Source organism: Notechis scutatus, chromosome 2 (genome assembly GCF_049901735.1).
Source record: "Notechis scutatus isolate UNSWTSFEM ecotype Mainland chromosome 2, rNotScu1.2, whole genome shotgun sequence".
NCBI classification, from domain to species: Eukaryota; Metazoa; Chordata; class Lepidosauria; order Squamata; family Elapidae; genus Notechis; species Notechis scutatus.
Genome location: NC_142010.1, coordinates 4002916 through 4020391, shown reverse-complemented (window position 1 = coordinate 4020391; position 17476 = coordinate 4002916). Strand labels below are relative to the sequence as shown.

At 45.6% G+C, this 17476-nt stretch overlaps 1 protein-coding gene across 1 annotated transcript in view; it reads right to left on the bottom strand.

Moving 5' to 3' along the window:
* The window catches only part of PRRT1 (proline rich transmembrane protein 1), a 51020-nt gene extending 35703 nt beyond the window's left edge, over nt 1–15317 (bottom strand). Inside the window, exon 1 of the mRNA XM_087953328.1 lies at nt 15181–15317. Coding sequence (XP_087809454.1) covers nt 15181–15199 — 19 coding nt within the window. The 5' untranslated portion in view covers nt 15200–15317. The remainder of the gene's footprint in view (nt 1–15180) is intronic.
* Nucleotides 15318–17476: the final 2159 nt, after the last annotated feature.

Sequence of the window (17476 nt, the reverse complement as noted above, 5' to 3'; positions counted from 1 at the left end):
TGTGGTGACCAAAACCGGATGCGGTATTCCAGGCGTGGCTTTACTAAGGCTTTATACTTTGGGTATTAATACTTCAGGTAATTTTGATTTGATTGAATACTTCACATTAAGTTCAGGGGTGGGATTCTACCAGTTCGCACCTATTCGCTAGAACCGCTTGTTAACATTCAAAGCGGTTTGGAGAACCGGCTGTTAGAAGAAATTACTGGCCTAATCCTGTAAGGAAGGCAGGAAGGAAGCATTCTGGTTTTGCTTACGGAAACTGCCTCTCCGTTAACCCTTATTACATTCTTGGCAGGACTAGACTTCCTGTCTCAGGAACTTCTCTGGAGTTTCCCCCCCCCCCTCCTTTGCTAGTACTTTGCTTGTGTGGAGTGACCATTCAAAGTTACAATGGCACTGAAAAAAGTGACTTATGACCGTTTTTCACACTTACGACTGTTGCAGCATCCCCACAATCATGAGAGGCCAGGCGAGGAGATGCATGCCTCAATGTGAGTGATATTGAGTTGGCCACGTCCAGCCAATAACATGACCACCAAGCCACGCCCACCCAGTCACATGACTACCAAGCCACACCCATTGACTAAGCCATGCCCACAGAACTGGTTGTTAAAAAAAATTGAATCCCACCCCTGTTTAAGTTCCTTCCACCTCTAAACTGCAAAGGGGCTCAATGTTGCAGAGGGCGGGGCATGTTCTGAGCCGAAAATTGTTTTCCTAAATACCCGTTTCTCTGAACATCCACTTGCTGGGGGGGGGGAAGCCTTCATGAGTAAGAGGGCACCAAGGAATCAGTTCTTAAGTGCTCGATCAATGCAGAGAGGTTGGCGCTGTGCTGGGTGTGGGTGGCATGTTCTGAAATGAACACTGGGTTGCTTTGCTGGGAGCAGCAAGTAGCTTTGTGCATTCCCCCCCCCCCCTTTTTTTTTGTCAGCTCCTGCCTACATTTACTTCACCTCTAATATAGCAGAAGATAATTTTATAGCCTTCCATTCTGACAATGAATTCCGGGCTTTGCAGCCTCTGTTCAATTAATTCATTCCTTTCCCCTTTTCGGCTCTCAGCTCAACACTTTAAGCCATTGTGCGTCAAACACAGCTTAGTTGTCGGCTAACAATGCCATTGTTGCGAGTGCAATCACACACCTGAGAGTGCCATTACATAGTTTTATTTAATGAGAAGGTTCATCAGATTCAGCTTAATGTTGCAAGCAGGACACCTTAACTGTTGTGCCTTCAGAGTCTCTTTTCCTTTTGGCTGAGCGCAATAGCAGCACGTCTTCCGGTTTTACATTTAGGCAAGAAAAACCAAATGCACAGGTACAGTCTAGGTCTGTGATGGTGAACCAATGGCACGCAGAGCCCTCTCTGTGGGCAGGTGAGCCGTCGCTCCAGCTCAGCTCTGCTGCGCATGCGCCTTCCGCCAGCCAGCTGGTCTTTGCGTCTCTGCTGCATATGCGCAGAGGGGGCAGGGCGCATGTGCAGGAGACGTGCGGGGGGACGCATGTGTATTGCATTTTTGGGATTCAAGCACATACTTTGGGTACTCGGTGCAGACAACGTTAGCCATCACTGGTATAGGTGGTACCTCGCTCAATAGTAGTAACCGTGAGAGGGATCTTGGAGTCCTAGTGGACAACCACTTAAATATGAGCCAGACGTGTGCCGCAGCGGCCAAAAAAGCCAACGCAGTTGTAGGCTGCACTAACAGAGGAATAGAATCAAGATCATGTGAAGTGTTGATACCGCTTTATAATGCCTTGGTATGGCCACACTTGGAATACTGCATCCAGTTTTGGTCACCACGGCATAAAAAAAGATGTTGAAGCTTTAGCAAGAGTGCAGAGAAGAGCAACCAAGATGATTAGGGGACTAGAGGCTAAAACATATGAAGAACGGTTGCTGGAATTGGGTATGTGTAGTTTAATTAAAAAGAAGGACCATGGATAGCAGTTTTCCAATATCTCAAGGGCTGCCAGAAAGAGGCAGACGATCTATTCTCTAAAGCACCTTAAGGCAAGACAAGAAACCATGGATGGAAACTAATCAAGGAAAGAAGCAACCTAGGAGAAATTTCCAGACAGTGAGAACAATTAATTACTGGAACAACTTGCCTCCAGAAGTTTGAATGCTCCAACACTGCAAGTTTTTAAGAAGAGATTGTACAATCATTTGTCTGAAATGGTGCTTCCTGCCTGAGCAAAGGGTTGGACTAGACAGAAGACCTCCAAGTTTCCTTAAAACTCTTTTCTGCTATTCTGTTACATTCAATTGCTCAATTTCATTTTATTTGGAGACTGATACATCTCATTATTTCTTATTTCATGGAGGATCCTGAACAATGTCTCGGAAATGTTTGCTTCTGCCATTCACAGTGACCACTTTGAACCCAGTTTTCATTCAGTCACAGTTTTGTGATTGGCTTCTAAAGGAAAACCACAAAGTGGTGGTAAACAGGTATTATCAGGGGGGAAAAAAATCTTTAAAAAGCACATATAGGCCTGTTAAGTGCTTCCTGGAAATGGGTAAGAGGCTGATGAAGCATTTTTTTAAAAAAAATCTTTCAGAGGGCAGTCAAGGCCACAGAGATACCCAGACAGAAAAAAAACCACAAAACATAAAACCAAGAAAATAATGATAAAGACTTCTATCAAAACTCACTTTGTGCAACTAATGTATTAGGTATGGTAATAAACCTAGGGAAAGATTTATTATGATCACCTCGTGAGGCTGAATCCAACTTGCTGAACCGAAAACATCATTTGGCTTTATCCATATTTGTTCCTTTACAGTTCTCTCTCACTGCAGCCAAGCAGGCAGATTAAATTAAAATTTGGAAATCATTGTTTTCAAACAGGAGTCTCCAACTCCCAGGCTGTGACCTATTCGGAACCAGGCCGCAGAAGCGGTGAGTGAGCACACATGCAGCTCCACTTGTGTGAACAGTGGGCAAGTGCCTACCTGAAGCTCCAGTTGTGTGCGAGTGGCATGTGTGTGTGCCCGTTGCTTGTGCAAATGGAGCTCCGCAAAGGCGTGCGCTTCGTCACTTGCATATAACTCCCTCCCGCATACAGACAGGAGGCTGAACAACTTGCCTCATGGTGTGACTGGAACAATCTGAAACTGCACACACTCAAAACCATAGAAATGGTGGTAGACTTTAGAAGAAATCCTCCCATACTATCACCTCTTAGAATACTAGACAACACGGTATCAACAGTAGAGATTTCTAGGTTCTATCATATCATATGACCTAAAATGGACACCTAACATCAAAAACATCATCTAAAAAGGACAACAGAGAATGTTCTTTCTGCGCCAACTCAGAAAGCTCAAACTGCCCAAGGAGCTGCTGATCCAGTTCTACAGAGGAATGATTGAGTCTGTCATCTGCACCTCTGTAACTGTCTGCTTTGCTTCTGCAACCCAACAGGACAGACACAGACTTCAGAGAGTAATTAGGACTGCAAAAAAAAAAAAAAAAAAACAATTACTACCCACCTGCCTTCAATCGAGGATCTGTATACTGCACGAGTCAAAAAGAGGGCTGTGAAAATATTTACAGACGCCTCACATCCTGGACATAAACTGTTTCAACTCCTTCCCTCAAAACGACGCTATAGAGCACTGCACACCAGAACAACTAGACACAAGGAGTTTTTCCCTGAATGTCATCACTCTGCTAAACAAATAATTCCCTCAAAACTGTCCAACTATTTACAAAGTCTGCACTGCTATTACTGTTAATCTTATCACTCCTTATCACCCATCCCCTCCCACTTGTGTCTGTGTGACTGTAACTTTGTCGCTTGTATCCTTATGATTTTTATTGACTGTTTCCTCGTATGATATGATTGCTTATTGTACCTTATGACTATTATTAAGTGTTGTACCTTGTGATTCTTGACTCTTGACGAATGTATCTTTTCTTTTTATGTACACTGAGAGCATATGCACCCAGACAAATTCCTTGTGCGTTGCTAAGCAATGCAATCATGTTTTAAGACCTTTCTGTTTTAAAATGTTTTAAGACCTTTTTTTTTTTTGCCACAGCTGTCAATCATGAGACTGTTAAGCAAAATTGGCTTCCCTCCTTGACTTTACTTGTAGAAAGCCCTCTGGGAAGGTTGCAAATGGCAGTCATGTGGATGCTGCAACTAAATATATGCCAGTTGCCAAGCGCCCAAATTTTGATCGCGTAAGAGGGAGGGATGCTGCAGTCTTCATAAGTTCAAGGACAGGCCGTAGATCACATTTTTTTTAAAGTAGTTGCTAAGTGAATAATCACCATTCGAGGACTTTCGAATTCGAATGGTTTTGCCTTCAGAAAGTGTGGGTGTTCCATCACTGGACGATTTGTAAGAGATGGCCAGGCTGGGTTTGAAGGAGGGGTCAAACCAGTGGTGAGATTCCAATATTTTTTACCACCGGTTCGGTGGGCGTGGCTTAGTGGGCGCGCTTTGTGTGTGTGTGCACACACACTTTGCACACCAAACGCCGCACACTTTCTCAGGCACAGAGGCTCCTGCAAGCCTGCACGATCCCGGTCGCTTCAGCATCTGCCATGCAGCACTCTTCTGTGTCGCGCAAAGCAGCTGCGCTTCAATTCAGAGGATAAAGGTGAGTATGAGAGCCCGGGCGGGCAGGCAGGCGGGTGGGCCTAACATCAGACTGGCGGAGATAACTGGTTTGGTCTCCACTGCTCATCGCTGCTACTTGTTAGGAATATAAGTCACCTAACAGGTATTTGGGTTAGAAATATATAAACCAGGATAGAACATTTTAGTACTATATCTTTTAAGGGAATGCAAGAGCATGCAATTGGGTGTGGTTTCTCAAACAGCCATAAGATGGAGCCAGAAACCTGGGTTGTTTTAGTCTTAGTCTCAGAAGAGAGTGTGAGTGTATCTCTGTTTCCTTCTGTTGGAAAGTATTGCCGTTGCTCCATTTTTCCTAAATGACTGATATTACTGGATTTAATGTAAGTCTGATACTGAATTGTTTTTGACACTGGACTCTGATATTTGGATTATCCCTGGATTGAAAACTGACTGATTTAACTTGTGAATGATTTTTGGATTGCTTATTTTGGACTTTGCTTAAACCTTTCTGGAAGTAAAAACCTACATTTACTGTACAGTGTATCTGTGTGCTGTGTGTATTATTCCAACACTTCTCTCAAATACGTCTCCCTGTATGCGCTCATTCTCCTAACGGGGAATCAACACTACTGGCTTAGCAGAACCCATAGAACACCATCCCTGGGTCAAACGTGTTGTAGGAAGTAAGGACCCACCCACCCCTCTCCTAGGAAAATGAAATAATTTAGGATATACTAAAAAGGCAGAATATTTCCCCTAAAAAGAAAAGTAGAAACTCAAGAGACAGAAGCTCACCCCCACCTTTGTTAATGGGTGAGCCATTAAGGCCTTTGGACAGAGTATTCTACATAACAAAGGCCTCTCTCTACCCATCTCACCACCTGGCCTGGGAAGATTGCATCAGCCAGCACGCAGGTGGTCCAGCTAAGACCCCCGCCTCTGGGAGTCTGACAGCCAATGGGATACATTTCTTACACAGGAACAGGAAACACTAAGGCGGGGCCCAACAGAGGGTATAAAACCAAGGGATTCTCCGCATCTCTTCCCTTTTTGCTCAGGTGCTCCAAGGCCTGTGGTCCTGTCCACCATTAAACCTCCTTTCCAAGCAACTTCCATGAATCCAGTGTCTTTTCCCCCACTTGGAACTGAACCCAGAAGGATTTTTCTTCCAACAGTGTCATAAGTCACGAGTACCTGCGTGCCTGCAAGAGATCTAAGTCCAGCCCACCTTGAATGCCTCTCTTATCTCCCATGCATTTCCCTTGACTGCTAGTTGCCCAGATTCTTGTAGAAAGCTTAAGTTTGCAAATAAATCTTTATACTCATTTGAACCTGCCTGAATCTCCTGATTTCCCAGGCGCTTGACAGATTATTTTAAGAAGAGATTTGACAACCATTTGTCTGGAATGGTGTAGGGTCTCCTGCTTGGGCAGGGGGTTGGACTAGAAGACCTCCAAGGTCCCTTCCGACTCTGTTTTTCTGATTTCTGACTACCTGTATAGGTTTGACAGCCACTAACGGGTAGGGGGACATCAGGAATGACAAGGAACATGACGTACGTATGGTTCTTAAGATAACCCTGACTCTGATGACTATAAACCAGGGGTGTCAAACTCAATTTCATTGAGGGCCGCACCAGGGCGGTGGTTGACCTGTAGGTGGGTGGGCATGGCTGACTGGGTGGGCATGGCCAACTTGACGCCACTCCCTGTTGTGGTTAGCCAGCAGCAGATGGGGATGGCTGAGGAGAGCGAGGACTCAGATGAGGGGCCAGAACCATTAGGGAGTGGACTCCTGCCTTCAGTGGGGGCTGGCAGCAGCAATGAAGAGGTTCCCGAGGAGCCTGTGCCAAGTGCGCATGCACGCAGGATTGCTCACAGGCAAGAGCAGCTACAACAGCATGGGCGACTTGGGAGTAAGGCTGCAAGGTAATGGGCCCTCCTTCAAGCAGATAGAAGCCAGCTGTGAAACGAACATTCTTTGCAGAAGGCAAAGACGTTTTGAAACTCCAGCCTTGTGGGCATTCCAGCATCCTGAGTTTGTATTTGAAAATTCTTGTATTGCAAAGTATTTCTTGTCTGTTATCTTTTGGCAGTCTCGCAGAGTTTGGCAAGGCTTGTGCTTATCACAGCTAATTATTTTTGCAGAAGCATGAAAAGGTTTCTATTCCCTTGGGATTGTATTTGATTTGTTGGAAAAGGGCGTGGGTCAGAACATTCCCCAAACTGCTGGCATGTTTCCTCTTTGCACTGGGTAGACTGGGCCGAAGCCATGCTGGCCCAATGCTATCATGTCTCCCCTGGTCCTTCTCTTCACTATAGTAGCCATGCCCAGTTCCTGTAACCGTTCTTCATATGTTTTAGTCTCCAGTCCCCTAATCATCCTGGTTGCTCTTCTCTGTACTTTTTCTAGAGTCACAACATCTTTTCTATAATGTGGTGACCAAAACTGGATGCGGTACTTTAGGTATGGTCTTAGTAGGTTTATCATACAAAATGCATGCTATGTCGAACCATGCTTTTTCCCATCAGTTATTACAGGATATAAGAATCCAACTAGCCATCCCAGTTCTGTGACAGTTAATTATCATTTCTGCAAGTGATGTTACTACAGGTGGTCCATGATTACAACAGTTCATTTAGTGACCTTCAAAGTTACAACAACACTGAAAACAGCGACTTATGTTTTTCACCCTTGCAACCAAGGCAGCACCCCCACAATCACATCATTAAAATTCAGACGCGTGGCCACTGACTCGTATTTATGACGGTTGCAGTATCCCGGAGTCACGGGATCGCCTTTTGAGACCTTCTAGCAAGCAAAAGTCCATGGGGGAGCCAGATTCATTTAATGACCGTGTGACTAACTTAAGAACTGCAGTGATTCACTTAACAACTGTGGCAAGAAAAATTGTAAAAGGGTGTGTGTGTGTGTAAAATTCACTTAACAAATTCTCTCACGTAAGTAAGAGAAATTTTGGGCTCCGTTGTGGTCATAAGTGGGGGATTACTTGTAGTTTGCTTCCAGTCATCTCCAGGTCACCTGTTTCCCCCCTCCCCATGTCGAAATTTAAGTTGAATTTTTGGTGAACGGCCAATCCTAAATAATCCATCCCGTCACTTGCTATTACAATGTCTACCAGAGAATCCCCTCGCTGCTTCCCGGACACAAGACGGACACGTCCATGAAATCGGCAGCAGCTGAGCTCAATTCAAGCTAGTCTTTGTATTTTGCGTTAAAATATTAATTAACAATAGGAGGATTGATACATAAATATCACAGGGACAAATTAATATCACACGGAAAAATTAACACCGCTGGGGAGCCTTCTCTTCTACATTGCAGGTTCTGCAATAGACACAATTGCAGAACTTCATCTAAATTAAGTTTCTGGGATGTGACTAGAAAAAAGCCACCACATTATTGATTCATATTCCTTCATTCTCTCTCCCTCCCTCCCCCTCCTCTAGAAAAAGTACAGAGAAGAGCAACCAGGATGATTGGGACTGGAGACTGAAACATTGAAGAACAGTTGCAGGAACTGGGCATGGCTAGTCTAGTAAAGAAAAGGACCAGGGGAGACAGGATAGCAATCTTCCAATATTTGAGGGCTGCCTCAGGGAGGAAGGGGTCAAGCTATTTTCTAAAGCACCCGAAGGCCAGACAAGGAATAATGGATGGAAACTGAACAAGGAATAATGGAGAAATTTAACCTAGAAGATTCAACCTAGAAATAAGGAGAAACTTTCTGACAGGGAGACCAATCAACCAATGGAACAGCTTTGCCTTTGGAAGTTGTGGGAGTGCCATCACTTGAGACCTTCAACAAGAGATTGGGCTCCCATCAGTCAGAAATGGTGTAGTAGGGTCTCCTGCTTGGGCCGGGGGTTGGACTAGATGACCTACAAGGTCCCTTCCAACTCTGATTATCATTATATATATATATCTAGGTTCGGGGTATTATCTATCTATATTCGTATTCTCCATGTAAATCTGATATCTATATCGTTTCATATCTATTCATCATCTTCAGGCTTCGTGTCTTCGGCTCTGTGCTTCTCAGAGTAATGTATCTATCTATCTATCTATCTATCTATCTATCTATCATCTATCTATCTTTGGTTATTCGGGTTTTCTCCCACGTAAAATTGGATTTCCAATTTTACGCGGGAGAAAACCCGAATAACCAAAATCCACATACAAATACCCGCGAAAACCTCAGAAAACACACACACACACACACACACACACCTCATACGCACAGATAGGAGGTGCTATATGCCAACCCACATTCCCAAGACTTTTACACCCCCTTTTTCTCCAAAACAGGGCACCCCTCTAGAGAGTGAATTCATTTTGGTCAACTACTTTGGTGCTTTTTTTTTTTTTAAGGTCATCTTGCTTGATTCTGCCTGCTTTCTATTTCTGGAGGAAAAGGAAGGTGTCCTGAGGGAGAAAGTGGCAGCCTGGGGCTGAGAGGGGGGGAGGGTAGAAGAGAGGCGTGTAAATGGATCCGCTCATTTTTTAAAAAGTTACATATAATACAAGGAGATTGAGGGGGGTGGGGCAAGAAGAGGGTGTGTGTGTGAGCTCGAGCAAATACAAAAGCCATCAGGATTCCAGTAATTAAAACCAGCCCCTTGTGGAAACTGTTCCGGAATAGAATGGTCATATCTCAAAAGTATTAAAATGATGCCCTGGATAAATAATTAAAAGATGACTCAATACAGAGCCAACACTTACGAAGTCCCTGTTGTTTCCCCTCCTCTCCCTTTTCTCATTTCTCCTCTGCTTGCTACCACGTGAAAAACTGTTATAGTTTATAAGGTGCAATCCAAGAAAAGTGTATATATATCCCATCCATTTAAACAGAATCTTAAGTTTGTGCTTAAATCTCTTGTATTCAAGAAGCTACTTAACTAGTACTGATCTATCTATCTATCTATCTATCTATCTATCTATCTATCTATCTATCTATCTACCTACCTACCTACCTATCTACCTACTTACCTCTATCTACCTATCATCCATCAATCTATCATCTACATCCATTCATCTATCCATCCTATCTACATCTATTTATCTGTCTGTCCATCCATCCATCCAATATCTACATCTATCTATCCATCTATCCATCTATCTATCATCTACCATATATCTACCTATCCATACCTACCTACCTACCTACCTATATCTATCTGCCTGCCTATCTATCTATCTATCTATCTATCTATCTACCTATCTACCTATCTACCTACTTACCTCTATCTACCTATCATCCATCAATCTATCATCTACATCCATCCATCTATCCATCCTATCTACATCTATTTATCTGTCTGTCCGTCCATCCATCCAATATCTGCATCCATCTATCCATCTATCATCTACCATATATCTACCTATCCATACCTACCTACCTATATCTGCCTGCCTGCCTGCCTATCTATCTATCCATCCATCCATCTATCCATCCATCTATCCATCCATCCATCCATCATCTATCTATCAACTTATCATCTCATATTTATAATTTTAAATAACTAACCCAAGTCAGTCAACATACCCAATACGCCTTCCTCCTGCTTTTCCGCATAACAACAACTCTGTGAGGTGAATTGGGCTGAGAGAGAAGAACTGGCCCAAAGTCACTCAACTGCTTTTATGGCTAAGGTAAGATTAGAACTCTCCTTGTGATTGGTCCAAAGTTAGCCAACCGACTTTGATGGCTAAGGTAGGACTAAAAGTCATGGCTTCCTGGTTTCTAGCCTGGTGCCTTAAATGCCTAGCCTAGGCCAAACTAAAGAGTCGTACTGGTGCAGTGGTTGGAATGCAGTATTGCAGGTTAACTCTGCCCTTTGACAGGAGTTCAATTCTGACCGGCTCCAAGTTGACTCAGCCTTCCATCTTTCCAAGGTCAGTAAAATTAGGACCCAGATTGTTGGGGGAACAATAGGCTGACTCTGTGAACTGCTCAGAGAGGGCTGTAAAGCTCGATGAAGCGGTATATCAGTCTAAGGGCTACATTGCTAAACTGGGCTTTGTATTTAATGATATGGCCCCTTTTTCTTCCTCAACAATATGATCTCTAGTTGATTCTCTGAGATCTTGGGAAGGTAAAAGATTCTAATAATGGATCAGCCTTGCAAACTTTTAATACCCTGTTTCTCCAACAATACGGCCTCCCCAATAGGAAGCCCCAGCATGTTTTATAGGCATGAAATGAAATGAAGCCCCTCCCCCAAATTAAGGCCTATATTAAAACATGCGAAATGGTGGGGAAATGGCGGGGGGCTTGCCGTTAGGAAGCACTTTTGTTGCACATCCGGATATGGTGCTGCCTGCGTTGACCCTGATACGAAGTGCCCCACCACGCCGAGGTCAACATCCAAGCTGTCGCCGCCCGCCCACCCGAAGATGCAGTGGGGGAATTAAGTCACCCGAAAAGACGGCCTAGCCATTTTTTGGGGCTCAAAAAAATAAGACCCGGTCTTATTATATGAGAAACACGGTAGGTTTCTTACATGCTAGGTATGGCTTCTGAAAAATCCATCTGGATCTTCTTAATGTGATGGCTAACCATGGATTGCTTCAGTTTTTTTTCAAAAGTTTAATCCTATGATGAGAAATTCTAAGGAGAGTTCATGTGCTACAGATACACACTCAAAATCTTATAAAGATATTGTGCAACTGTCACCCCTAAGCGTGAGATAGAAGATAAAGGATGCTAAATAACAGAGTAGTGTTGTGATGACCCAAAGGGGTGTGGCACAAAGGCAACACAGTCAAATAAGCAAGAAGAGTCCCTTTATTATCTCCAACTTTGCCCCCAGTGTCCAGGCTGGAGAAAAACTCCCAGGAACAGTCTTTACAAACTGTAACTAAAAATCCAAACAAACCACGCTGCAGTAATTAACTTGATAGGGCAAGGGAAGGAATTGCAGACTTGAAAGCACAGCAAAACACACACAGTTGGGAAGACGCCAGGAACACAGAAGCCTCGACAATACCAGATAATTCACGATTTGCTCCCAACAAGTTGCTTTGCGCAGCTTCCCTTTTTAAACACTGTGTTCCCAGCTGCAGCTAATGAAGGGAATCAGGGCCTTTTTCTCCCCCGTAACCCACATTGCTCCCTTATCCGTTCCTCCCTGCATGCCCTAGGATGAAGAGGGGGTGGGCCTGGATCTTCCTCTGAATGCCCAGCCGGACTGTGCCCTTCCCCAGTTTCTTCCACAGCCACCTGAGCCACACTCCCATTCCCTGTCAGCTGCTCAACTTCCCCCTCGGAATCAGATTCCAACAGGGGCATGACAAACTCCATCTCCCATTGAAATCCGTAGACTCTTATCTGGGGCCATTTTGCATCAATTTGCTTTTGAACTCTATCCTGACTCATGGTTTCTTGCATCTGACAATTTCAAGACAGACACCAAACTATTTGGGGCAGTAAAAGCTCACAAGCGATTGCAAAAATTCTCTAGAAACTAAGTGAATGACAATTTAGCAAATGACAATTGCCCATCAGTTTCAGGAAAATGCCCCCCCCCCCCAAATCCTAATCCACATGGTGTGCTCTAAAATGAACTAGGAAAAGAATTTTGGAAGTCACAGAGGACAGCAGAGTGACAATGTCAAATCCCCCTACCCAAGTTATTTTATTAAATTTATATGCCACCCATCCGACCGATAAGGTGATTCTTGTGTTATGCAAACATAGGGTATGGCTCTGGTCACTTCCTTAATAAAAGAATGTAATAGAACTGGGAGAAGTTCAGGAAAATTATTGGTGGGATTGAAATATCTTCTCTATGAGAAAATATCTTGAATGTATGGGACAATTTGATTGGGGGAAAAATGATGTCCAAGGCTAGAACATGGCCAAGATGTTACAAAATCACCTCTAGTTTGGAGAAAGTTTTCAATCTCTTCAAAGAGGAGAGGCTGAGGGTTGGAAGGAGATTCAGAAGAGATGAGGTGGGCTGGTTGCTTTCGTGGGGTGGAGACAATAACACCAATAAGACCAAGGAGTTTATAGGGGACTATAAAAGGAACAGATCAGACACCCAGCCCTTGCTTATCAATGGAGACCGAGTGGAGCAAGTGGCCAGTTTTAAGTTTCTGGGTGTTACCCTAAAAGAGGACCTGACCTGGGACGCTCACACTGCAGTACTGGTCAAAAGGGCCTAGCAGAGATTATACTACCTGAGACTTCTCAGGAAACAATAACTCAATGAAAAGCTGCTGGTGATCTTCTACCGCTGCACCATAGAGAATATCTTAACTTACTGCACCTCTGTATGTTTTCCCAATTGCACAATGGCAGATAGGAAAGCACTCCAGAGGGTTAACGTCATTGCCCAGAGGATCATTGGTTGCCCTCTACCCTCTTTGGAAGAGCTTTATAGCTCCCGCTGCCTTAAGAAAGTTCAAAACATTCTCAAAGATCCATCTCATCCTGGGCACCCTTTTTTTTTAACCTTATTACCATCTGGCAGACGGTACAGGATAATAAAAACAAGGACAAATAGGCTGAAAAACCGATTCTATCCCAGGGCAGTAACTCTGTTGAATTCTGCTGTATAGTGCAGTATTGGTGCAGTCAGTGTTGGGGTTTTTTTGGTTCAATGTGTACAGTGTGAAGGATGTGTGCGTGTTTTCATGATCATAGTGTGTACTGAGGATGGTGTCTGATTTCGTTGTACGAAGTGCAATGACAATAAAGTAAAGTAAACTAAACTAAGCACCTGCTTAGGGCACCAGACCCAAAGGGAGCACCACAAAAACTGTTATGTAGCTTTAAGCTTGTCTTCATGTGTTCAGTATGCATAAAGGAGGGAGGCACCAAGATTTGTCAGTGCTTAGGGCACCAGTGAGCCTTAATCTGCCACTGCACTGAACCAAGAACTCGCCAAATTGTATTTTCATTTATCATGTTTGCAAACGCCGGCCCGACTATCCACAAATGTTACCACATTGCCAGATGTCTTTCACAAACCCCCACCAGCCCCTTCAGCATCCACATGCTCACAACAACATCCAAACGCAACACACACACACACACAGGATACCTCGGCGCCCACTTGCTTGAAATCCCAATCCTGCACAAGCAGACGGTCTTACCCAATTCCTCACACCCAGGCTTGGCCACATGCCATCTGCGTCCCACTCCCATAACGTAAGCGTCTGCTTCCCGCATATTTGGGTCCCCAGACAATCAAGCATAACAGACAATTTCCTACCAAACCTCCAAAGCTTAACACCTTAAAAATGCTCCCTTTCCCCCCCCCCAAGGTCTCTGCCTATCATGACATCATCCCCATTGTCGCTTTCCCCTACCTGCACAATCTCACACCCAATTTCACACACTTCCCAAGGACACATCCCAAGGAAACCTCCCCCCAATTCACCTGGACAGTAGAGTTGGGCTCCACCCAAGTAGTAAAAACATGGTTTGGTTTGGTTTTTGCCAGTTTCACCTCTCTCTCTCTCTCTCTCTCTCTCTCTCTCACACACACACACACAATCTTTCTTTTTCTCTTCTCTCTCTCTCACGCACACACATGCATCTCTTTCTCTCTCTCTCTCCACACCTCTTTCTCACCTCTTTTCACACGCACAAGCATCTCAATCTTTCTCTCTTCTCTCTCTTTTACACACACACACACGCACCTGTTTCTTTCTCTCCCCCTCTCTCTCACACACACAAGCATCTCAATTTTTCTTTCTCTCTCTTCTTTCTCTCTCTCTCTCTCTCACACACACGAGCATCCCTTTCTTTCTTTCTTTCCTTTCCTTTCTCTCTCTCTCTCTCACGGACGCGCACACACGTGCCAGCCCTTGTATCCATGACATCCACGCAAACATCGGATCAGGCTTGCCACCTCTCTCCACCAGCACACCTCTTTGGCTCCTTTGATCGCCGCCGCTTTGCGAGACAAAAGCGACGTGCGATTAAACCCCGCAGGTCGCAAAAGCGGGCCTTAATCCATTGTGCAGAGCCCGGTTGAGGACGCTTTTTTGGGAGGTGGGGGAAGAGGCCGATATTCTGCACACCACCCCAAACCGCTTTCCCTGGGGTGGCATCCCTGCACGCCACGTGCGGCAGATCCTTGCAGAGAGACGCGGCCGGGCCCCCCTCCCCCTCCCCTCCCCTCCATAGAAACGCAGGTTAGATTTCCAGACTTAGCTGCATCCGAGACCATCTGCGGCCCCGGAGCCTTTCCGGGCCCTGAGCAGACGGGCCCTCTTCCTAACCCCACTTCAAATGCACCCTTCGCTTCTCAGCATCCCCGCCGCCCCCGTGCATGCCCCCTCTCCCCCCCTCCTGGCCAATGCACCTCCAGGGCTTGCGTGGGAATACCACGCGCATTTGTAGCCCCCGCGCGCTCCAGCTGGTTCCCCCACACACACGCACACACACCGGGCTTGGGATGGGGGTGGGTGGGTGGGGGTGTCCTCCGCGGCAACCCACACGCACGCGCGATTCCCTCCCCGCGTGTTTTCTCCACCCCCACCCCACTCCTCCCCCTCCCCTGCCTCCCCTCCCCTCCAATGCCTCCAGGGCGCTTCGTCACCTGTTTTCTCCGAGGACATCGCGGCTTGCAAGCTTGGCGAGGCGGCTGCCACCGGAGGGTGGATTTGGGGCGCGGAGGGGTGGGTGGTGGGGGAAGAAGAGACCTGAGATGGGAAGGAGGGAGGGAGAAGTTCTGCGTCAGCCCCCACTCCCCCTCCGCCGAGAGAACCACGCGGTCCTGGAAGATGCGGTTGGCAATTATGGAGCGGGGAGGAAGGGGAGCAAATTAAAGGCACAGGCGGCTCTCCTCGCTCCCCACCACCGCCCGTTCAATTGGGCTCCAAGCCATCTCTTCCTCGGCTCTTGTTTTTCCTCTCTCTCTCTCTCTCTCTCTCCCCCCTCCACCCCCGCCTCTTTCCCTCAGCTAGGTCACCGAAGGGTCAGACTCTGTTTTTGCGCTGCTGCCCCGACGCGACACACCCGCAAACTCACACCGTTGGCAAACTCACACGAGACCTCCCATCCTGGGTGTCCGCGGGTAAGGACGATGAGTCAAAGGAGGGGGGTTGGGGGTGGTGGTGAAAGACAGGGACAGCCTGTTTGTCCAGAAGGGTGTCAGGATCCTTGCATGGGGGCGGGGGTGGACTAGAAGACCTTCAAAAGGCCCCTTCCAACTTTGGGATTTCTCCACCCCAGTGTTTGCCTGGGTTTGCCTTCTGGATTGCAGGAACGGCTGCAGCGGATACGGGACAGCAATAGCACTGGAGAGGATTGCTGTTGTTTAGTGGCGAAGTAGTCGGGTGTCCGACCCGTGGCGACCCCCATGGACAACGTTCCTTCAGGCCTTCCTGTCCTCTACCATCCCTCAGGGTTCATTTAAGCTCACTGCTTCAGGGACTCCATCCAGCCACCACATTCTCTGCCGTCCCCTTCTTCTTCTTTGGCCCTCAATCTTTCCCAGCATGAGGCTCTTCTCCAGGGAGTCCTTCCTTCTCATGAGGTGGCCAAAGTCTTTTGAGTTTTCATCTTCAGGATCTGGCCTTCTAAACAGCAGTCAGGGTTGATCTCCTCTAGGACTGACCGGTTGGATCGCTTTTGCCATCCAAGGGACTCGCAGGAGTCTTCTCCAGCACCGTAGCTCAAAGGCCTCAATTCTTCGGCGCTCAGCCTTCCTTATGGTCCAACTTTCACAACCGTGCATTGCAACTGGGAAAACCATAGCCTTGACTAGACGCACTTTGCTTGACAAGGTGATGTCTCTGCTGATGATAGCAATAGTAACAGCACTTCGACTTATATACCACTTCACAGTGCTTTTACAGCCCTCTCTAAGTGGTTTACAGAGTCAGCCTATTGGCCCCCAACAATCTGGGTCCTCATTTTACCAACCTCAGAAGGATGGAAGGCTGAGTCAACCTTGAGCCTGGTGAGATTCGAACTGCTGGCAGCCAGCAGTCACCAGAAGTAGCCTGCAGTTCTGCATTCTAACCGTTGCGCCATCACAGTTCTTATCACGCTGTTTTGGGGGGTTTTTTTGCAAATAATTTTTTTATTTTATTTCTTTAAATACATCTTTAGGTGAACAGGGTAATTCCAGGCTTCTTACATTTTAAATCAAACATGACCATAATCACAGATACAACTTTTTTGTCTAATTTCACATCCTTACCTATTACCAATTTCCCTTTTTATATTCTCCTACATTACTTTATATCAATCTCTTTACTCTTAATCATTCTCTATATTCATTGATCATATATTCTTATATTCATCACATTTGCAAATTTTATCAAATCGTATCATTCCATTAGTTATTCACAAATTCATCTTAATTTATATTATCCAATATTTTATCCCCTTTTTAATTATCACGCTGATCTTGTGGTGGTTAGGTTTCTGATTCATGCTTCCTGAACAGGAATGGATCAATATTATCTCAAGAATTAACAGGCAGCAAGGAAGGGAAACATCATGTACGGATATTCCTCAACTTAAGACCACAATGGAGCCCCAAATTTATGTTGCTAAGTGAGAAATTGCTTAAGTGAGTTTTGGGACCATTTTACGACTTTTCTTGTCACCCCTCTTAAGGGAATTGCTGCAGTTGTTAAGTTAGTAACTTTGTTGTTAAGTGAATCCGGTTTCTCCATTGACTTTGCTTGTTAGAAGATCTCAAAAAGCGGATCACGTGACCCCAGGACACTGCGACCACCATAAAGATGAGTCAGTTGTCAAGCATCTGAATGTAAATCACCTGATCAATGGAATGTGTGATGACCCAGGGTGGGATACAAAACAAACACAGTCACAGAAGACAGGTGAAGCCCCTTTTATACCCTTCACTTTGTTTCCAAGCT